Source organism: Maylandia zebra, linkage group LG15 (genome assembly GCF_041146795.1).
Source record: "Maylandia zebra isolate NMK-2024a linkage group LG15, Mzebra_GT3a, whole genome shotgun sequence".
NCBI lineage: Eukaryota > Metazoa > Chordata > Actinopteri > Cichliformes > Cichlidae > Maylandia > Maylandia zebra.
The window spans coordinates 20,772,501-20,795,783 of NC_135181.1; the positions used below are offsets into that span (position 1 = coordinate 20,772,501).

Sequence of the window (23,283 nt, forward strand, 5' to 3'; positions counted from 1 at the left end):
AAAGGACTGTTAGAGACAACTGAGAGAGTCAGGCAAGGGCTATTTTTTTGAAAACCAAGTTTAATCCTACTACTTTAAACCACTGGGGAAAAAAACAATAGAAAAAACTGTTTAATGCATGGTTGATGTAATGTTTTTGGCTTTTAAAGTAACCAGGGCTACTTTTTAAAAGCTAATTTTAAGCTAATAAGCTAACAGACATGCTACTGTTTGCAGCTTACAGTAGAGCAAACCAGGTTCAATCAAATCCTCACCACTTTGTTTTTCTTGATTTAGATTTTTAAGTGGAAATAATGTCCAAACTATTTAACTATGGATTGTAGATAGTTTTACATCAAAGACATCTAGAGCCTAAACGTCTGGAGTACCCTAAGTCATATAAATGCTAAGCTATGACGACAGTTTGGTCCTTTCATACTTTTTGGTGATAATAACCGTTAATAGTTTTTGATAACAGCCTCTCTCCTCGGGGTTAGGGTTTGGCGAACAGTTAATCAAAAAGACTTGTAGATGATTTTCTGCCTCCTTTCAGGGCCTGAGGTTTTTACTGTTTATATCACAAACCAGCTGACCCTGAGTCGACATTAAAGGACACGACTACTTTCTGCTGCAGCACGTTTGAACTCAGAGGCATTGGCAGCTCTTTAAATAGAAGTGAATAATATGGAAAGGGCAACATAAACACAAGAGTCCCGTGTGCGACTGAAGCTTCAAAGAATGGCCTTGGAATGCAAAAGGGGCATGTTTTTACTTTTGATTTCTTTTCTTTCCCATCAGTCCGAACATGTTGCTGTCTGAACTGTGTGCATGCTGAATGTTCTTTTTTTTTTGGTTTTGTTTTCTCTTCTTTTCAGTTCAGGACGTTTACACTACCTGTTGTTATTATCCACTGTGTCTTTTTTGTCGTTGTTTTGTGTCACACTGTGACGTTTCTTTCTTCATCCTCACCATCATCTAAATTTCAGCATGTTGCACTTTTACTCGACTCGAAATGGGCTCGACCGTTTTTGTAAAAAGTAAATAAACGTTTTTTTTAATGCAGACTTGTATTGAAGTAGATATTGTCTTTTGCTATTATGGACCGTCTCCCTCTGTGTGTGGTGGTGTCTTATTTTGATCCTGCTCTACTCTACGCTCCAGTAAACGCTGCTTTGGTGGCTGTGACGAACTGTGTGAACTGATATGATGATAAATTATGCAACATGCTTCTCACATGAATACATGCAGTGTGTATGCGTGTGAGGGGTGGCGGGATGAGGGGGGGGGGGGGGGTGTAGTTGCATGTAGGTTTACAGCATGTGTGTGAGTGAGTGGTTTCTTTCCTTTGTGCTGCATGTTGTACTGCCGAGTAAGGCGCAGTGGCTGCTTTGCAAAAGCTTGGGACAAACCTCTGTTGATTTAAAATGCTTGCACAAGCACACACGCATTATTATTCCTCATTGCCAGAGCTGTACCCTAACACACATTCTAACATGCACAACAAAGTAAGGCGATGACAGTATGAGGTCAGGTGTTAGAGGCTTTGAAATGTTTTCAGACTATAGTACAATTTATCTCTGCTCTCACTCTTCACACTCTTTGTTCTTAACAAACAGTTTGAGTGATGGTAAACATTTTCCTTACACTTGAGCGATTTGCTATGCTGGCCTCTTTAAATCAATAAGTCGTTACGTGTTTAACCCTGATAAACGTTATTCAAATAGACTTCAGTTTGTATAGAAGAAGTAAGTCAGACATCAGAGCAGTAAAGAGTAGTTATTAGACTGCAGCTTGCACCCGTTTTGGCTGAAGGAGATAGGATAGGAAAATATAGAACGCAATATGTATAACAGCCTGTTAATGGTGTTAAATTGGGTATGTTTAAGTCCCAGACTAATCCTAATCTAATCCTAAATTCAAGATGACTAACTCAAAGTTACGTGTTTTAGGTTAATGACCCTAAATTTTGGGGTATGGACAGCAAAAACCCCAAACAAATAAAATAAAAACAAGCTTCATAGACGCGTATCAGACAGACAACAAGAAAGTCAGGAGTAAGCTGCATATAAATGTAGGAGAATTAGAGGGATTAGAAACAGTTGAGGAATAAGAAACAGCTGAAAGGAATCAAGACAATCATGTCGACAGGAACTAAAGAGAAAAACACCAGAAGAAAAAACAAAATATCAAGTATCATGCACCAAAAACACAATAATATAAATCAAAATCTGAAATACAAAACTCTGCAACAATAATAATCCTCATTTACCAGAGCCAACGAGACGCCAAGCCAGTTCAATGACTCTCTAAAACAAGGCATTTTAGACCCCTCCCCCTTCAAGGCCCGCTTTCTTCTCAATGGCTGCCCCTCAAAAACAGAAAGTTTAAACAGAACGTGGGTGCAGCTTCTGTGCTCACAGCCAGATTTGACCATATTAGTAATCTGTTGACATCATACAGATTCAAGAATAGAAAAAAAAATAGCTGAATGAACCTTTAGAGCAGACTGAAGTCTCAGCTTTTGGCTCTCACATAAGCTGATCTTATTATCTTTATAAAAATAAAGATAAGCTGTCTTCAGGTAGCTGTTCTAACGTGTGCATTTACTCATACAGTCCTGGGATTCTTTAAAGCTGTTTAAAAGGCCTAAAATATCATAGTATATTAAAAGGTCATGGCCAGCAATGTCACCTTACAGCAAGACCCTGAACTGGATAAGTGGAACAAAATGGATGGATGGATCGTAAAAAGTATAGTAAAAAAAATTATATTTTAAATTAAATAGTTTTGATATAAACATATAGATAAGTAAACAAAGTGCAAACAATGCAAATTGAAGTAATCTACATCAGCGGTCCCCAACCTTTTTTGCGCCACGCACCGGTTTATGCCCGACAATATTTTCACGGACCGGCCTTTAAGGTGTCGCGGATAAATACAACAAAATAAAACTAGTGAAAAGACCCAGGAAAACCGAGTAAACGATAAAAACGATAACAAAATAACGCTGAAAACTGATAAAAACCCTGAAAACCATACATTTCACACCTGAGCCTCAGCTCTCGCGGCCCGGTACCAAACGACTCACAGACCGGTACCGGTCCGAGGCCCGGGGGTTGGGGACCGCTGATCTACATGATTGAAATGTACAACTGAAAGACCAAATCTTAAACACTTGAGCTGCAGATGATATGACTGCACCTTGATCCCTTAAAAAATAAGGTAGGCAGGTGAAGTGCACACATTTGTAAAAGCCTGCTGAGTTTCTAGCCCTCTGTTTCCCCCTCAATGTCCAGTATTTGTGCAAATGCAAAGAGAGGCCACATCCTCTCTCTGCTGTCACGTACAATGGATAGACTCCCTCCTTCAATCTGATACGCTCCTCTAGCTCTTCTTACTTCTTCCTCTGACCTTGATTCATCTTCTCATGCTCTGCCAATCTCTTTTCATCTCCTCTCCATCGTATTTCCTGCCCTGCTCCTGCAAGTCATCCAGCTTCTCTGCTCACGGTTTCATGCCACCACATTTCACCTCTCTTTTCTCCTTTTCTTCTTGCGAACAGAAAGCTGCACTTCCTGCATCAAAGCTTCCTGAAAATTATCTTTAAAATCCTCTGATCGCCTCGTGATTCTGTCAGTCAGTGCACACACTGAGAATACAGACTCTGAGGGTGTTTAATATGAGATGACCGTGAGCACAAATTATACATTAACATGAATATTTTATGAATTTGTGGTAAAACAGAACGCCTTGAGTCTGCACTGTGACTGTGCGCAGCATAAACAAGATTTATTAGGCTAAGCAAATATAAGGGAGGTCTTTTTGGGAGAAAGTAAAATAACAAAAAAATACCCTCGTAAAATTTTAGCATCGCCCCGGGGTTATGGGACTGTTTGTTTAAGAAGTAGCCCATTAAGAAACAGAAGTGGCTCCGATAGGTGTTTGTTTTTAATAGATGCACACACTAATTAGTTCAAACTTTGGGGAACGGTGTGTTTCCCCTCTGAGGACGTGAGTCAGGAAGGAACTGCAGCTTGATTAGATCATATAAATTCCAGCCGCGATTGGCATTCTCCTGGAAAAGAATAGACTTTAAATCATTGGATAATGCCAATTTAAAGTAATTTAGTGTTATAGAGTTACCTGCTGAGGAAACTAACCTCTTAAAGTATTTTAACACACATATACTCACCAAGCTCAGCCCATCAGTGCTCTTTTAAAATGTGACAAAGACAATATAAAAGATGCACAAAGCTTAAGAATCTGAAAAGTTGAGCTTAATCCCCAAGTTGTGTTTCAGCGGGAATCCTACACCAAAACCTGCCCCTCATTTTAAAAAAAAGCTATTAAACATCGAATCGACGCAACCCACAGCTTGTGATTGGCCTGTTCAGTCCCATCGGTTCGTTTTGTGCATTTCTGGCTACTGTTTTGCAGCAGTTTTGAATTAATCAGTGAGAGAGTAACAAAAAATAAATAGTATAAAGAATAATTCAATGTTAAGGTCATACTGGAAATGATGTTAACCTTGTTTTGTGAACTGTGGTCAATATTAGAGTCAGAGAGGAGGCTTTTTAATCACAATGATTAATAAGCATTAGCGTAAACAACTTTAGGCTTCTTTAATCGGACTTTACTAGCCAATGGGTGATGCCACAGTGGCTACACCCATCCTTTATAATGTGAACACAGCCGTAGGATTAAAATGCATCGCAGGGCGGTAGAAACATTGGAAGTGCTTCAGAGACACAAAAATAGGAAGAAGCAAATGTTGTGACATTTTCATAGAAAGTGCATTACATGACAGTTTGTGCGTTTCACAGACAGTTACCCTGTTACTTCTAGGGTTAGATTTTCCTTCTTAATGGTCCATCACAATTTCGTGTTCACAAAGCAACACAAAGGGTGCTTTGGGCTTTTTATTTTTTGTTAAACTCAAATACTTCCAAAGAATTCAGAATTTAACGTCTACACCATATCTTGCATAAACACTCATCCACACAATTACTAATATTATAGATGCAGAGCTGTGTCCAAACTCCTGTGTGAAACTTTGATTTCAAGACAAATAATTGTATCTTTTAAAAAACAAAGGCTTCAGAGCTTTGAATCTGATTTTTCAGCTTCCACTGAAGAGAGGCTGCTCAACTGAATCTGTACTTCCCTTTAAGATGCGGAAGAAAACAGAGACACACAAAAACCTCCAATTCAGTCCAATAGCTGTTTGAAGTTTAAAAGTATTACAGTTTCAGAATGTAGTTTTAACTTTGGTGCCTAGTTTTCAAATATGGTGTAGTAGCCATACAATAACAGGCAGTGAAGTGGGGAAGCATCACGTTGTTGTTTTTTCATCCAGACAAGCATGAATAGGTAAAAAAAAAGATGCAAAAGCCATTTTCATTTCTCGTTATTTGCTTCAAAAAATGGTTTTTGTTTGTTACTGATCTATGAATCATTCAAGCATAAAAAACCATCAACTCAGAATCAGAATCAGAAACTTTATTGTCATTGTCACGAGAACAACGAAATTAAGAATGGTCCCCGATCATTGCATCATCCCTAGCAATATCAAAATATAAATAAAACAATAAAATTCAATAAATAAATAAAAAAAACTCAAGAGATAAACCAGTGTGTGCACATGACAAGCAAAGAACCCATTTTAAATTGTGTCTTTAGACACTTTGTTACTAGTAGCCTGTCACTAAAATACATAATTGTTCCCTTTCTTTATATTTCTTTTAATGAATCTATAAAATGCCCAAAAAATAACAGTTTGCCAAACATTACAAAATTTCGTTTTGCATGACAGTGATCCCACTGCAGTCAAAGCAATCCTGGATAGAACAACATAATAAACTCTATCGGTCATGGACTGGCCTCCCCTGAGCCCAGATCTCTACATTATTGAAGCATCTAAAGGCAAATAACATCCAAAAAAATAGCTTTTAAGGTCTATCAGAAAATCTTATTCAGACAGGATGAAATTGTTCCATTTTTGTAACTATTTTCAGCTGTTTTGAGGCTCTAGTGATGATTTACTGCAGCAGCATCGTGATATGATTTTTTGAGGAGCCAAATTAAACCGTTCTCATGGTGATGAGGGACGGCGCTGCTACAGCCATGTGTTTTTAACAGTTTTGCTAAACGGGGAATACTCTTTAAAAGATCTATTCACTTCAAAGGACTGTGTGAACTTCACTAAACCTTTACTTAGAGAAAAAACATTGCGGGTGGTTACTTTCCAAAGGCTGCACAGGAGAGTAGTCATTCAATCAGCTGTAATGGAGAGCGGAGAAGGACAAACACTGGCGTGGCTCATCTTGAATCTTGTGGTTATGCTGCCCCCTGTGGACAGAAAAGAAAATTACACATTCAAACGCTCAGATTTCAAACTTAAATCACACAAAAACACCAGTGGAGTGTGGAAAAAGGTCAAAACCCCAGTTACATTTTCTCAAAGCATCAGAGGTAGACACACAAACAGCTAAATTAACAGTAATATTAATGATTATTGATTCATGATAGTAAAAAAGTTTAGCTGGTCTGTCTGAGGAGAAACAGAATTCCCCCTTATCTTTCTGTCTAAATAATTTTATTTTCTAAAAACAAACATGTAAACGACAATCTGCCACTGCAGTGAAAATAACACACATAAAAACACACGTAGTATTGGACACAGCAGGAGAAGTCAGGATCAGGCGACACAACAACCAATAGGAAGGAGGGAATGTGGTAACTAAAGAACTGGCTGAACTCATCTGTTACATCACTGGTTACAATGAAGACATGTGCACAGGCGGGCATCCCGTTACATGTAGGGTTAGATCGGCTTTGGTAATGCTCCGTCACTAGCTCATGTTCACAAACTAACACAGAGGCTGCTTTGGGCTATTGTAATAGTTAGGAAAATACGTCCAAAATTAACATCTACACCGTGTCTCGCATGAACCTCCACAAAACCACACAGTCACTGATGTTTTAGATGCAGAGCTCAGTTTGATTTATTTCAGTATTTAGACCGGACGAAGTACTAAAACAAACATCTTCCACACAGTTGTTAATGTGTGTCCCCCGCTCTTTCTGCATGTTAATATCAACAGAGTGTGAATGTTTGTTTTTGATTTTGGAGGCAAAAAAGGAAAAAGGTTTTTAGCTTTGGATCAGATTGTGGAGCTTCGCTGGAGGAAGGCCGCTCAGCTGAACCTATATTTTCCTGAGAGATGAAAGCATTAGAGCATCATTTTCTTTTCAATCAGAAAGTCATCATTTGAGGCTAAAGTTGGATTATTATAAAAACACATCGACTTTCGGTGTGAAAAAATCGGAGAGCGTTAAAGTGAAGCTTGTGCTTTTCACCCCTTTATGTTTAAGACTAAACGAGCTGAGCGATCAGCCTCTCACTTCTCTTTCCTTAACTTTCTGTTTGTGTGTGTCCGTCCTGAAGCCCTCCTGAAACAAAGGACTCTGCCATCGACTCCCCGGACGCTCAGCGCCAGGAGTGGTTCGCCCAATACTTTTCCTTTTGATCGACCACAGACCTGCAAACACAACGATTCAGCATGTCAACCGAACTTTTAAAAAAAAGAAAAAGAAAAAACCGATGAAAAAAAACAAACAAAAAACTGGAAAAAATCTTCAAACTATTTGTTATTTATCGTCATTGATCGGTTCGGGGATCAATCCACTTTGGAATCAGTCGACCGAAACTGTAAATCCTGGTTTGAGAATCGCTTCTCCTCGACGTGTCGATCAAACGCACAGAACCTGATGTCGCTGATTTCCACTTCTGGGAGAAACGCCACGATTTTCCACTTCCTGCCGTTGACCGAGACCAAAGTGAATTGAACCCGACCGCGACATCAAATGTCATCGCTCCGATCTGATTTGATTGTTTGATTCTCTCTGATTGTTTCACTGTGGAGGAGTTTCTCTCGTAGTACAGTGACAATGATCATCCGTATGTTTGATGTTTATTTCATTCCTTTACTCTTCGACTTATTTTGCAGTTTCTTGGAACTAGAATAAAATATGAGTGGTGCATTTTCATGCTGCTAATTGCCATTGTTGGACTACAGTAAGAACTATATATAAAGAATTATACGGTAGGTAATTGTGCTCTCTTTGTACGTGGGCCCCACTGCATACAGCATCTTAGACTAGGAGGGCTGATCTAAGACCAGTTCGCCTCCTCATTTATGGTGACATTAACTTCGGACCTGATCCTAGATCAGTTACACTTCTCTGGCGTGCTCCGTGAATACAGGCTCTGATTTTAGGACGGCACCATCATGGCGAGTTTGTTACAGCTGCATAGAAGTTTCAGCCGATTTTGGTAGAATATTAAAACCTGTTTGTATGGTCGTCTGTCTCAACACAGATATAATGATGTCTCACCAATTTTAAAATCAAAAATAGCATATTTTATATTTATATTATAATGTGTATGCTTAATAAATTATTATTGTGACATTTACTGGCGTTTGCTTGTCTTTTTTTAATGAACTGGTGATTTGTGGGGGTTTTTTCCATTATTGAAGTTAACTTATTTTGTTATGAGGTATAAAAAAAGAAAACAAAAGCTTTTAGTTTTTGTTGAATTAATACAGGAGTGAGGGGAAACAGATGGAAAAGCAGAGGAAGAGACGGTACTCTAAATACACAGGGCTGATTGGGGTGAAAGGAAGAGAGGCGAGGAGTCGAGGCAACGAGTTATAAAGCGAATGAGACATCCTCAGTTCAGAGCTTCATTTTAACGACATGTCAGTTCAATGTGACGTGTGGAACGACTGCTTCATTAAGAGCTTGTGCTGCACTGGGGCAGAAGGTTTGCGCATCTTAAATAACTCACTATGAACAACACAGCTGTCAACAACACACCCGCGAGTGTTTATCCTGCTCCTCCTGGAGCCCACCCTCACACCCTTACACTGTGCTCCAAAGCCTAGACACAGATTTATCCTAACATGTATGCATTGCGTTGTTTGGTCTAACAACACAACACACTCCCTCATGCTGGGGGCAGGACTCTACAGACAAATACTTTTCAGTAGAAATTAAAAGTAGACGTAAAGGTTGTCTTGAACACTGTTGTGCTCACTGGAGATATGAGATCACATCATCAGCAGAGCAGCTTTATGGGCTTTATGATGCAGCTGTGCCAAACATCGCTTTAAAATGAGGCTGTTCATCAAAAACTTCCCAACAGTCAGTAGAAGTAGCTACTGTCCTCCTGTGCTCCCAAATCTACTTAGTTATTTAAAATCATTTATTACTTAAACATGTTTCTATGAATTTTGTTTTTGGCAGCTTGAATTTCTGCTAAATTGATCAAATCACAGGAGGCTTTACTATTTACAGAAGTAATTGACACAATTTACGTGAGCTCATCTGCAGACAGTTGTATATGCATTTGAAATTTGATGGACAAATAAATGGGATAAGGTGAAGGAAGAACACATTCTTATATGTATACAGATAAAATGGTTTGTAGTGTTTTTATAAATATATATTTATGATGAGTAGGATTATGATTTATGTTTAGAGAGAAGAAAGAAGGTGAAAATAAAGTGGAAAAATAAGAAATATAAGGTGTGGTAGAAAAGGGGAAAAATCTGTGGTGTTTACCCAGCTGTTTCCTTGTTAATGCAATCATAAATACCATAGAATCTTACACCAAACGAACAGGCTGCTACACTATGGAGTCTTAACAGTGACCGCTAGAGGGCGGTAGTGCTGCTCATAACACGTTATTAACAGTTTGACCCGGAAAATAAACAGAGCATGAGTTCCTGTCCGGGCTAAAGATGGCGGCGTCAGGAGCCGGGTCTCCCGGCCGGCTGGTCCAGTACGTAGTGGTCCGCTCGGATCTGGTTCATAAACTGTCCTGGCCCCTGGGGGCCGTGATAACTCAGGCCTGCCACGCCGCTACCGCCGCCATCCACCTGCACTACGGAGATCCGGACACACAGCGCTACCTGTCCGAGCTGGACTCCATGCACAAGGTGGTGCTGGGGGTAAGACAGCCGTGCCAAACTCTGTTCAGAAATTCGCTACTTTAGCTTCTTGGAGCATATTGCGGGTTCATCGCCCGATACAGATTAAATACGGAGATGTTATAAGTCGACATTCTTATTTGAAATCAGCAGCAGCAGTAAATTTCTATATAATATCGATTTATGGCTATTATTCACAGTCATTGCTTCTCTAGCAGCATTTAAAACCCTTCATTTTAACAAATAATAATATCAGAGTGATCAAGCTGAGCGCCGAATTAAAAGACCAGTCCTACACATTACGATACGGTGATAAATTATGCGCTAGCAGATACATTTTCCCTGTAATTCATTAGACTTTTAAAGTCTGTAATTTCAAGTAGAAGTTCGCAATAAGAGATTTTTCTCCTCAGAAGCAGGGCTGTCAAACACAGAGGCCAAAGCCAGTGAAAGGTCCACTTCGGCCCAATAGGAGGCTTTACAGTGTGTTGTGTTATTATTAACTTCTCCCAGTTTTTCTATTAAAATATATATATTTTTAAATTGCACTTCACTTTTAAAAGAAGTGTCAGAGTGCTGATTTATTCCCTATAAACATAATATGATATTACATTTTTAAGAGACTGGCAAGGGGTGTCTTTCATTTTGCCTGTTTTCAGCTTTCAAGATGTTCCCCTTTACATTTAAAAGGAAAGCATTGTGCTGGTGTATTACTCTTAACAGCTGTTGTCTATTGTTTTTACTGGGCTGCTTTATTAAACCCACCAAAGCCTGTTAGGACAAACAAAGTGGTGCATATAGAAATAGATGTACTGTCTCAGCCTCTTGTTTGGACAGACCTGCAGTGTTTTGTTCCCAGAACTCTGTCCTTCATTGCAGGAATCTGTTGCAGTCATCAGTGAGAGCATGCTTTTTTTGTCTCCAGGCTCCAGACGAGGCTGCCCTCTCTGGTCTGTCTGAGTCTCTGACGCAGGCTGGTGTCTCCCACAAGCTTTGGATCGAACAGCCTGAGAACATCCCCACGTGTTTAGCCCTGAAGCCGTATCCAAAAGAGACTGTCCAGCCACTGATGCGCAAGTTCAAACTCTTCAAATGACTTCCCCTCCAAACACCGCCGCCTCGCTGAGACACTCTCCATCCGGACACTCGTTTTTATTTTAAATTGCAGTCTGCAAAATGGACAGTGGGCACTGCACCCTTTTCTGTCCAGAATTAAAATCTGAAATACTGTCTGCTAATCTGGGTTTATTTGTTCTGATGTTTTACAAAATACAAAAGCTGTGTTCATTCGTTTGTGATGTAAAAGCAAAATGAGACGCCAACAAAAGTCCCTTATCTCACCCCCAGCTGGTTCTCATTGCTCATCTAAATAAACCATTCCTGTTTAATGCAGTGTAACTCAGGTGTATGTTATCATATTGTGAATCCTCTGTTTGAAGATGAAATTTATGCCGCTATACTGATGAGTGTGGATTTACATGCCTGCACTGTTTTATAACTGGAGCTCTTGCCAGCTGATGTTTCACCGGAAGATTTGAACAATATTTATCTGTTTTACACTCTTTTATCTAAATTCATGTCACAACTGGAGCCCATCCCAGATGTTACCGGGTAAAAGTCAGAGTCCTCAAGTCACCAAAGAGCCTGGGATTTAAAAAAGAAACAGAAGAAGAAAGAATCCAAGAATTTAAATTTATCTCATCTGCTTAATCTATAAACTGACCTAACAGCTGGCCAAGTTATCAGCTCACATTCAATGAGCCGATAAGGTTCAGAGTGTGTGTCCAATCACACTTTACTTCTATGAGGCCCTGCACTACCTGTTCATTGTTAATGAGTCATTGTAGCAAGATTAAGCAACTCTGAATCAACCTCTCTGTACACACTGCAGGTCAGTTTATTTCTCTTGCAGTTATTTGATTGATTAAATATGAGAAAGTAGCAACAAGTGCTTTCATAATTTCCTGGAGCCGTCTCATAATATCATAGAATTTCCTTTAATCGTTTAAAAACGATCTGAAAGCCTGTTTCTTTCTGGCCTGAGTTTTAATCTGTTTATTTCAGTCTAATGGATACCAGAAACAAAAACGTATGAAACTAAATAAAAATGACCATTTCAGGTAAGTTGTTTTAATATGAATTCGATTTTTTGATTGTTTTTTCCCCCATAATCAGTCACTTGCATTTTATAATAAACACATTGAATAACTTGGAACCTCACACAGAAATAAATGCAAGCATAAAGTTTTTTTTTTTAAAAAGAAATTAATATAAATTTTCTCTATAAAATTGTCCCACAAAGCCTGGCTTCTTTTAAAATGATTATTATTATTACTGGAAATCACAAATGAGATCCAGCAAATCTTGACACACAAAGCTGAAGCTTTAAAAAGGACTCTCAGAAATTTGCCCTTTTTTCTTGTAAATTTGTAATATTTTACCACTGAATTTGAGATTTCTTTTCTCAGAAATGTGAATCTTTTGATTGTAGATTTTTTTTCTATACATTTAGATTTTTTCTGACATTTTTGTTATAAATTTGAAAAAAACAACAACTATATTTTTCTTGTTTGTTTTAGTTGTTTTTATGTTCTATACTAAGTAAGAAATTAAGTAAATGTCTGCTGCCTTTAGATTTATATGTTACTTCAAAGCTGTCTGTAAAGTTTCATCAGCCAGTGTGCTGCCAAACGCTGACAGTGAACTCCATGCTGACCGTCTCGCCCAGTGTAACCAACAGTGTTGGTCAAGTTACTTAAAAATAGTAATTAGTTACTAATTACCGATTACTTCTCCAAGAAAGTAATCCAGTTACTTATCGATTGCCTATTTTCAAAAGTAATTAATTACTTTATTACTTAGTTTCTTCCCTTCCAGAGTGTACAGTGGACGCTAATGTTTTTGTAACTGTTTACCGAATCAAACTCAAAGTAATGTCAGTACACACTTAAAACGCTGCGTGGTCGTACTCTCTCCTGCACTCCATATTATGCATCGTTGATCTGCACAGGTGTCTGTTGCTGCCACGGACGTCGCACACTCATACATCATTTGAGACACTCTCGCAAGCAAAATCACGGTTTAGTAACGCAGTAACACAGCGTGCTTACAGGAAAGTAACAGTAATCCAATTACTTTACTCATTACTTCAAAAAAGTAATCAGATTATGTGTTACTGCCCATCTCTGGTGACGAATAAGAGCCAAACCTCATGGATGACAAAAGAGAAAAAGAACACTTGAGCCTTGGACACTGTAGACTCCTCACCTGAAAACTGCAGAAATTAAAATGTAAAAAAAATTATATTTACATCAAGTAATTTCTCATTTTGAATACGCTCCTGTTTCTTATCCCACGTCTGTTTACTGTTTTTCCAACCTGCAGAAGTAGACGATGGACCTAATAACATCCCCGTAATAACATCAATAGAACATCATTAGAAAATGAACTTCAACCATTTTTAAAAAATAATTAAAATATTTTTATCTGATACAGGCAATGCAGAAACTGAGCAGCTGCAGGACAGTTAATAGCTACCGCTAACCGTCCACCTCTGACCCTGTACACAATGTACAGTTCAAACTTAGCGTTTTCACTCATAAAGTACATGTAGAAGTGGTCAGAAGCTCACAATAACTCTTAACTGAGTCACTCTGACAATAAACTAGAGGTCTGAGAGAAACCAAAAGTTGCTGCAGAGCCTCTCAGCTGCTCTTTTTGCTGTTGTGTTAACACAAACTTCAGATGTTTGTGATGTTCATAAACATACGCTTTCTCTCTGCGTGCAGTTTTATCCAAAAAGACTCAGAAATAATTCATGCTAGCGCCGCACTGTCAGTTGTTTTTATTTATGCTTCACTGAGAGGCTATCAAGCTTGACACTGGATATTTTAGGAACCTGTTTTCTTTCCTAACAGGGATCTCAGCCATGACGTTAAAAAAAAGGAAGAATAACTTGGAATCGAGCCGACTGCGAGCACAGCAGTAGTAAATTAACTGTAGATCATTTACACTATAAACTTGGGCTGTAAATGCATAACAAAAATGGTTTTAATCCAGGCGTGACTCATCTTCAGATTTCACCACTACTTTCAGGCACGCTGTAAAGAGGCATTTAACAGGCATTATTAAATTTGAAAAAGGCAATAAAAGACAGATAAACAACAATAAATCCCACGTCTAGAACTCCATGTGTCCAAACGCCTGCTTTCATAACTCATAACCTTGAACTCTGAAGTAAAAGCACTCTGAAGTATGCGAGTGACCAATCAACATATTACACACAATGTAATTACTTCAGTGTATTTCCCAGAATATGCTGCCTTAAACACGCTACTGTAATTTTATCATAACATCCAGAGTTCAAAGGAGCGGCAGGATGACAGGCACACTTAACAGATGAGTGTTGTGCTGCTGCGTTAGTTTATAGAGATGAGGATATACGCTATATTTATAAATTTGGCCTCAGTGGTTTCCAAAACTTGCCAGAAAACAGCAGAAGATGAACTGCGAGCTCTGACAGAGCAAAGTCCGTGCACGTCTCTGTGACAGTGTTTTCATGTGAGTGGAAACGAAAGCAAAATAATGATCAGCATTTATATAAAATTAAGTTAAAGATGCCAAATGACAAATCAGATCTGCTTCTGCAGATGCTTACAGTGATTTTTCACTTGTTGGGCAACTCCGTCATCTGGTTCAAATGAACCAAAAACAGAAGCGGTGCTGAAGGGGGGTTGGGGTGGCATCGACCCATACATATTACTGAACGTGTACGCAGTGTGTTGTGTTCCTGTTGCACTTTTAGTGACCAGTGGAGTCCAGATTGGAAATGCAGTTTGCTGATAAGCTCAATGATAACAAAGAAAACGTGTCGCTGTTTTCCAGCAACATTTACGATCAGTTATTGATTAGTGGAGCTCAAATAAGTGATTAACTTTGTATGGCTCCTTCACTAAAATGCTGTTTTCTAACTTTTATTTTATATATTTGAGAGTTTTTTGTCACATAGTGTTTATTTCTTCTTGACTGTCAGCTTTTATCTCAGTATTTCTTTTGGTAATTTTTTTTAAGAAATTGACCTGATTTTACCCTTTACATATATCTCTTAAATTTACCATTTTTTCATACATTTGCCTGTTTTTTTTCCTGTAAATGTGTGAAAAATACTGTCAATTTGTAAAGTTTTTTTTCTTATGATAAATTTAACTGCCTAATTTATTTATTTATTCTTTTCTAAATCTGACTTTTTTTTTTATAGTAAATCTGTTTGCAGATTTTTTTTCTTCCTCCCATCATTGCCAAATGCTTGCTGAGGGGACTGTCTGTTCATTGGGTCTTTCTCTGTACAGTATAAAACACCTTCAGATTACTTTTTCTTTTGCTGAAACGGTGCTTTATGAGTAAACTGTTGAGTACAGTTTTAATGTACCTGTATTTTAAGTAATTTGACACCTTTCTACTTCAACTACACCCGATTTTGGATGCAGATATGGTTCTTGGTACTGTATACAGTACATACCAACTTTAGTTACCTATTATTTGTATAACTCCACTAATACACTGAATTGGTGAAGTTATATTATTAAAATAAAACCATATATCGGTATATAAGAAATTCATAATTAATTTCAAAACAATTAGAGTGATGTACATACTGATAAATCAAAATATAGGATTCACTAAAATTGCATGTATGAATCTGAATAAAGACTGTTAAACTTTAACTACATTTTGATGATAAAACTTTAGCATTTTCACCAATTTTTTTTTTCACCTTTGAGGGTTATCAGGAAAGGTGGAAGAGAGCAGGGGAAGGGCAAAATTCCCAGCTTGTAGCATAGTGGTCACCTCCTTAACCTGGAGAGTTATACTGGTGTACGTACAAAGTATTTAATGTACTACTTTCTGTAAACACAGCACAGAGCTGCACATGAACCTGAAAATCAATGACATCCATCAGTCAGTCCATCGAACCAGATCCGACTCATCTCTTTGCCATGATGACTGCTTGAGAATCCTGACAGGTACCAATCTGCAGATCTATCTCACACTCCAGCTTTCCATCACTTGTGACTCCCAGATTCCATGACGCTTGAACTCTCTCGCCTTGGTGCAGCTTTCTGTAGGAGACCCAATGTTTTCTACCTGCCCTTCCCAAACCATGTTTTCTTGAAAACGCCCCGGCGAGATATATGACACATCAGGGATTTTGCACAGTGCGTGTACAGCATCTGGATTTAGGAGGCCTAATAGTTTCCAGAAAGCATCAGTGCTCACCCTCCTCCAGTCACTCGGTGCGGTGTGGCTAAATACACGTTGTATGTCTGCACATTCACCCTGACACATGCGACACATTAATCACATGTAATCAACAGTCGGGTCTCCCCTCTGTCAGCACTGTGGAAGCGTCTGCCCGCTGCCCTCGGCGTGAGCGCGCCTCGACGCTCCGCGCGCACGAGCAGCCCTGTTTGTTTGTGTTGAGCGATTGGAAATGGCGGAGAGCAGAGACCAAAGCGATAACTCGGGCTAGCAAAAGCAAGTGCGCCGTCATTGAAACGCAGAAACCTTTCGCAAGTGGTTCTCGGAGTTACTTACGGTTTGCTGCTGCTGACGGGACACAAGTCGCACGCGAGGTGAGCGGATTTTCGGAGCGAGGTTTGGATTTAGCGGAGCTACTTAGCTGGCTAAGCTAGCCGTGCTAGCAACCTGGCGTTAGCTGGCTCAGAGTGGTGTGTGTGTGATTTTAAGCACGCAGGCTTGTTTGTCAACATAAGCTGACGTTAAATTGATAGCGAGCCAGCTAACATACAACTCCCCCGGTCACCCATCTTAACCTGAGTGTGTTTATAACATGGTGGCCACAGTTAAGCGCAGATTTATCTGTGCAAAGTGAGAGTGGATAAAAAAGTCAGACATCTGACCATCCTGGTCGCCAGCAAGCTGCAAGTTAAGCTGGTCAGCCAAGTTAGCTAACTGGCTTGCTTTGCACACAGTCTAAACTGACTCTTTTGTTTGCCTGGGAATTAATCAGCCAGCGTGAAGCAAGGTCTCAGTGTTTGCAAGCTGAACGGACGGCTGAACAGGTAAGCATCGCCGTGAATGCATGACATGTCATCCCTACAAACCCTGACTCAAGTGGCTGCAGCAGCGCAGGGTGCGCTCAGGGCCTCCAAACTTGCCTGACTCATTTTTGGTTTTTCCACATAACGTTACTAAATTTCACAGACACCATCTTCTCAGCGGGATTTATAACGTGCAAGGCTCCGCGGAGCTTTTTCTTTCACTCCTTCTTCACTCCCCCGCCACCTGCAAAGAAACGAGATCAGGCAGGTCTTATGTAATATGGTAGAGCCGGCCTCAAGGTGTCGCTATGGTTCATTCAGGCCAGATTCACAAATCAGCGTGGCTTACAGGCTTTGATGGTGGGCGTGTCCGACAATTGGCGGTATCCATTGTCATAGCAGCAGCACTTAGCCAGGCTAGCTGCGTGTTAGCATAGACAATATAAACATGTCTGCCTGTCACGGCAGTTCGTGAAATAGTCACAGCCCTTTAATCCACTGACTTTTTGTTTCTGGCTATGAACTTTCCTTGGACTCGTGTCACGTTAGTGAGCACGAAATCCACGTTTTCCAGAGGGAATAAGTCCACATATGGAGGCTGTTGGAAGAGGGTTGGTGGTGGAGTTGATCATTTTGGCCTTATACTTGATCTCTGTTTACACATTTGCTTTGCAAACAGAGGTTGTTGGTTGAATTCCAGCTGTGGACACAAATGGATTGTGTCAGGAAAAGCAGTCTGTTTAAAGTTGTGCCAAATGAAATGTGGTACTGTGAACTGTACTGTTAGGTAAATTATAATAATTTTCAATTATAACGCAGCTATTGCTCTGTTTTCAGGGGTGAATGTGGAAGGTATACATGCTGCAGACATGAGCAAATGTGCAAATTTGTGTGACTGAATATGAGGAAACTTTTTCTCACTATTTAGCTTGCATTCTTTCCGATGACCAACAGGGGATGACTTCTTTTCTTGTCTGCCATATATCTGCATGTCCTCCTTCTGTACATCTATGAATCTTCTCTTTGCTCTTGTCCAAAACTCTGTCTACACTGTGGTAGAACAGTTTGCTTCCGTTTTACCTGGTCTACTGCATGCACAATATTCCTACTTTCCTGCTATCCATCATATCAGCCAGGTCTCACCCTTTAAGTGTAAGGACTGTGACTGATACAGTCCCTACTCTTACTTCCACACTCCTGCTTTTCCTTCTCTCTTGCTGCCTCCTAACATGCCTTCCCCCTCTATTCTCCCTTTGTTTTTAGCCAACAGCAGCACAGTTTTCACTGGCATTGCGTTGGCCAACAGCACCGGAGGTGGTTGTTGTTAACCCTGGGACCCAACCGATCCGTCATGACAATCTTATTCTTGATGGTCCATGTGTTTAATTGAGAAATAATTTTACACCAGAGGCTTTTCCTGATATATTCCTCCTCATTAATCTGGCCTTGGGACCAGCAGTAGGAGTACACTGGCTTGTGCCAGTGTCAGGTTTCAAGGTTTCAACAGGGGAGTGACTGGTTTCCAAATGACTTATAAATGTTAATGTTTATATAGAAGTTTAAATGCCTTGAGTTCCCTTGCTCTGTGACCTCAGTAAGCACTTTACTGGTAAACTTCCTTGGTTCGGTTGCTTGTTTCATATTGACTAAAATAAGTTAATTTTATACTTTATAGTCAAATAAAGAGTCAGAAAATAGGATTGTATTCTCAGTGGCGAGTGCATCACAGTCATATCCACCCCTTGCTGTTCATGTCAGGTTTCAAAACATCAACGTGTCGACATGCCATTCATCATAGGATTTCACTAACCTGTGGATGGGCCCATATTTATACTTTCAATGCTTGTTATGCTTGTTTCTATGCTTGATCGACTTCTCATTCATTTTGATTGCCTGAAACATGTGCCAGTACTTGAAAAGTTTAACTAAATGAGCACTGAAGCCTGAAGCCTTTGTTTACCTGTAACTTGTGCCTTGAATCTTGTGCAGAACCTCAAAGTGTCTATAATGTCGGTTATAGCTGTGTGGTGTCATCAGGTGCAATTTCAAAAATGTGTGTAACAGCTAGTAATTTAGGTTACTCTTGCATGTATTTGTGTTGTAGTTGGTCCTTTGTGTTAAACCAAGTGTTTAAGTCAAAAGACTAGCAGTGAAAACTGTTCTCTTCAGCTGTTTGATGTGCTTTTCATATGTAGTTTTAAATCATTGATGTTGTTCTTCCCCTTCATTGTAAACTCCATCAACTTTTTCGCCAGTCAGCGTCTTACCTGTGCTTATTGTTACAACATGCAAATAGACATGCACTATAATTCCACTTCAGAGTACAGCTTAACCCAATATTATGTGGCACAAGGCTGAGAACTTAAACTCTTTGGAGTTCGGTTTCATGTGGAGCTCTTGTGAGATCATGAGGATGAATAGGGTCCTATGGAGCTGTAGCCCAAAAAATGTAAATTTAATGAAGCAAACATTTTTTGTGAAATACTTTCCTTAAATACTAGGGATGTCACAACACCATGAGCTGCTTCACAGCATCCAGTATTTTGGTTTCAGACATGAAGTGAGAAGCAGAGAATTTCCCCTTCAACCAGCTGCTTTCTATACACACATGGTCTGTTGTAGTTTAACTGCCTTTAACTAATTCTGGCTTTTAGTTATTGTTTGGACAATGATGCCATTGATGGAGTGTGTCCTGTCGTAAATCCTTAACTGACCAGTCATCATGCATATAATCAATTCTAGTGTTTTTCGGGGAAAAACAAAGGTCATAAGTGTTGTTTTATTTTGGTTTGGACACATTATCAGTACTCTGTGGGGGTGTTTTTTTTTCTAGAAGCACGTGTAAATGATTAGTTTACCTATTTAGCTCCTTATACTCCTTGCAAGATGATCCCTGCTGTGCCTCCAGCTGAACTGAAGCCAGTTTCTGTACTTATTAATTAATGGGATTGGAATGTCATTTGGAAATGAGATCGCACATAAGTATGAATCGAGATCGCGATTTTCTAACGATTAATCGTGCAGCCCTAGTTAGGGTTATGCGCACCATTGTGAGCAGAGGTGCGCATTTGGAAATTGAATTCGCAGTCTTTGACTTCCTCGCCTCTGTCAGTGCACCCCAGGGTGGCTGTGGCTACAATGTAGCTTGCCATCATCAGTGTGTGATTGTGTGTGTGAATGGGTGGATGACTGGATATGTAAAGCGCTATATAAATACAGGCCATTTACCATTTACCATTTACCATTCCATACACTTGACTACAAAGCAAAAACATTTCAGCTAAAAATATAGATTTTAAGTAGCTTCAAACATAATATGATGCTTAATGGGGGGAAATACTGCCAAGTTGATATATTCTACAAGGGGTCAGCTGTACATTGAACTCTAATTCAAACTGATCCTTGGGATGCTGCAGGTTTGTCTTCATGGGCACAGCTTCACACTTGCTTGAAATTTAATTATGATCAAAATACAAAGAGTTAATTATTGTGATGTATTTCCACTAAACTTGTTCCCAGAATTGTCTCTGATTATTCCAATTTTCACCAAAGTTTCACGCATTTCCAGGCATTCACAGTTTCACACGGGGAGCTGTGATATGATGCTGCATTTATATCGTGTTTAATCTGTTTGGATGTTGTTAACACCCCTAGTAAAAAACTGAAGGCAGCTTGTTTGATAGTTATTTATTTTCAAATGGATATTCTTATGGTGAATAAACCTTAAGGCTAAGCTGATGTTGCTGATCATTTACTGATTACCTTAAATATTAGGATTACAATAGGCTGCTCATAAATTCAATTTGAGCTTTATTAATACTTTGAAATTTGACCTTTTATTGCAATGGTAACTGACAAATGGTGTTTAAACAGTCATCTAAATTGTGCCTTAAGAGTTCTGTCTTTGATATGTAAACAGAAGTCTGTGATAAGAGGGCTGAATTGGGCTTTGCTCCTTGAGTGTAAATCTGTTTTACATGCAGGGGAGGCAATGGATATTTCCATAGATCCCAAGTTAACAAGTTAAAGTTTTCCAGTTGACTGTTTTCAGACACAAAATGCAAGAAAATGCAAAGCAGCTGCCGTGACTCAAGGGCTTATTATGCATAGGCTTTAAGAATTAAGCTGTTTTTTTTCTTGTAGCCTGAGATCTTATGCTTACCAAGGTGTATTTGTCAGATTACTTTTCTCCAAATCCTAAAATAATATCTTTGTAAGCTTTTGCAGGTATTTTTAGGGGAAAATCATTTGATTTTTCTTATCATGCATGGAGCAATTGACTACTTTGTTTTTGCTTGAGTGTGCTCAGTGATAGCTGCTAATCTGTTTGTGTAGTACGTGTAGTATTGCTGCTGCAGACTTTGTCTTGTTCTAAGTGAAAGCATTGTAACTGTGCTTCATTTGACCGAGATGTAGCCCACATAAGTATACGGAGTTCAGCGTAGGCCTCAGTTATTCAGCTCGAGGTCTCTGAGTGTGGCACCAGCATGGCAGCACATTAAGCCCAACAAGATTGTCAAAACAAAACGAGGCTGGAAGTAGCGAATTTCACTATTATTGTTTTGCAGCGTTTAAGAAAAACAAACAAAAAACATCAAAACTAATATTTAAATAATGGATAGACTTTGTTTACAGCTTAGAGGCAGCGAAAAGATATAGATAATAACCACTGTTTTTCCTGGTTTAAAGAGAACCTCTTTTTGGTGACATATAAGCTCAGTTGGTCATACAGTAAACGTACAGTAAAGGCAATCGATGAGAGTTACTTGTTTAACAGAAGTCTATGGATTTTCCTGCCCATTAGATAAACAGCCCAGTCATCCACACCTTTATAGGGGACATGAAACGCTGTACATATAAAGGCTAATTTACACCATTGAGCTCTGCTCTTAAAAACTGTTTTAAAAACATGTTTCGTGCCATCTTCTGTCAGTATGGAACATGTGTCATGTGCTTGGTTGGTTGCAGCTAATAGACTTAGATTAGTTTATTATAGCTACCTAGAGACAGCATTGATACTGAAGAGGAAAATAACGACACTAAAATTAAAAATCAGTTTAAGGGGATCGCATTTGTGCTGCCCCAGACTGCAGCAATGAGTTTTATGTACTGTCCACTGTTCTGTCTGTCTCTGTAGCAGTAAGTGGCTGTTTGGCTAGCTGCATTTAAATGGGAAAATCTAGCTATGTTGGGGTTTTTAAAGCACTTAATATGAACGGTGTGGAGGAGAGCCTGTTTGAGCCAGGTGACATGCCAAAGCATGGCATCAGGTCAGATGTTAAAATACAAAGTACAAATGCCCTGAAGTCTGTAAGATGTGGTAGTTCATAAGAGAAAATGTTTCTTTGCAGTTTTGAGCTATTTGACTGGAGATTTATTATCATAATACTGCAATTTGTTGACTTTTTTGAGGGTTGCTTTGTTTTACTTTCAGAGTGGCAGGGATCAGGTTGAAATGGTCCATTGGGGCGTATTTTGCCTATGTGTTCGTGAGTGCATGTGTTTATTGATACTGGGATGCCTGTGAGTCATGCAGTTGTATTGTATTACCTGGTCTGAACTTCTTAAATCTGGTCTACACATACACTCCATATTCTGGTAATTATAAACAAACTGAAACTAATAAACACATGCATAGGGCTGGGCCGTATCATACCGTTCACGGTAATACCGGTGTAATGTTGGGCAACGATAAGAAAATGAAATATGGCCATAGAATATGGGTAAAACACGCATGCGCAGTGCCTTTGTTTTCATACGCACATGGCGGCGACGCAGAATGAGAAGGGCGAAAGCGAATTGTTGAATGAAACTGATGAACCAGAATTGGTTTGTAAAAATGCTGCAACTTCAGTGGTGTGGAACTGGTTTGGCTTTCGTCCGTCAGATACACAACAAAGCACTATTTCTGGTAGCGCATGCTAGCGGACTGTCGTTATTACCGTTTTTTGGAAAATACGACACACTTAAAATCAATCCTTTGATTTTTCTGAAAATCGACAGTGCCCCTTATAATCCCGTGTGCCTTATGTATGAATTCTGGTTGTGTTTACTGACCTCGAAACGATTTTATGTCGTACACGGCACTCGAAAATCTGTCAAATGTTTTAGTACGACTTTGCTAAGCTATGAACCCGCACCACTTGATGGATTGTCGGAGCATTACGGCTATCGTAGGCAGGAGCCTCGCGGAGTGATACGTACTGTGCTTCAACATAACATTACTGTATTGTGTGTGTATAACCTCT

General features: G+C 39.4%; 2 protein-coding genes across 10 annotated transcripts in view; both read left to right on the plus strand.

Moving 5' to 3' along the window:
* fam184ab (family with sequence similarity 184 member Ab) overlaps positions 1–11,372 on the plus strand; it is a 229,571-nt gene extending 218,199 nt beyond the window's left edge. For 2 of the 5 annotated variants that reach the window (XM_076874063.1, XM_076874066.1), the window contains one exon: positions 10,900–11,372. In XM_076874063.1, coding sequence (XP_076730178.1) covers positions 10,900–10,942 — 43 coding nt within the window. In that variant the 3' untranslated portion in view covers positions 10,943–11,372. Of the gene's footprint in view, positions 1–532; positions 1,252–7,426; positions 8,456–10,899 lie in introns of those variants that run through there. The other 3 variants (XM_076874062.1, XM_076874067.1, XM_076874065.1) reach the window with 2 other exon arrangements.
* Positions 11,373–16,443: 5,071 nt separating this feature from the next.
* The window catches only part of ncoa1 (nuclear receptor coactivator 1), a 101,383-nt gene continuing 94,543 nt past the window's right edge, over positions 16,444–23,283 (plus strand). For 3 of the 5 annotated variants that reach the window (XM_076874069.1, XM_076874071.1, XM_076874070.1), the window contains exon 1: positions 16,444–17,056. The gene's annotated coding sequence lies outside the window, so the exon portion shown is untranslated. The remainder of the gene's footprint in view (positions 17,057–23,283) is intronic. The other 2 variants (XM_076874068.1, XM_014409657.3) reach the window with 2 other exon arrangements.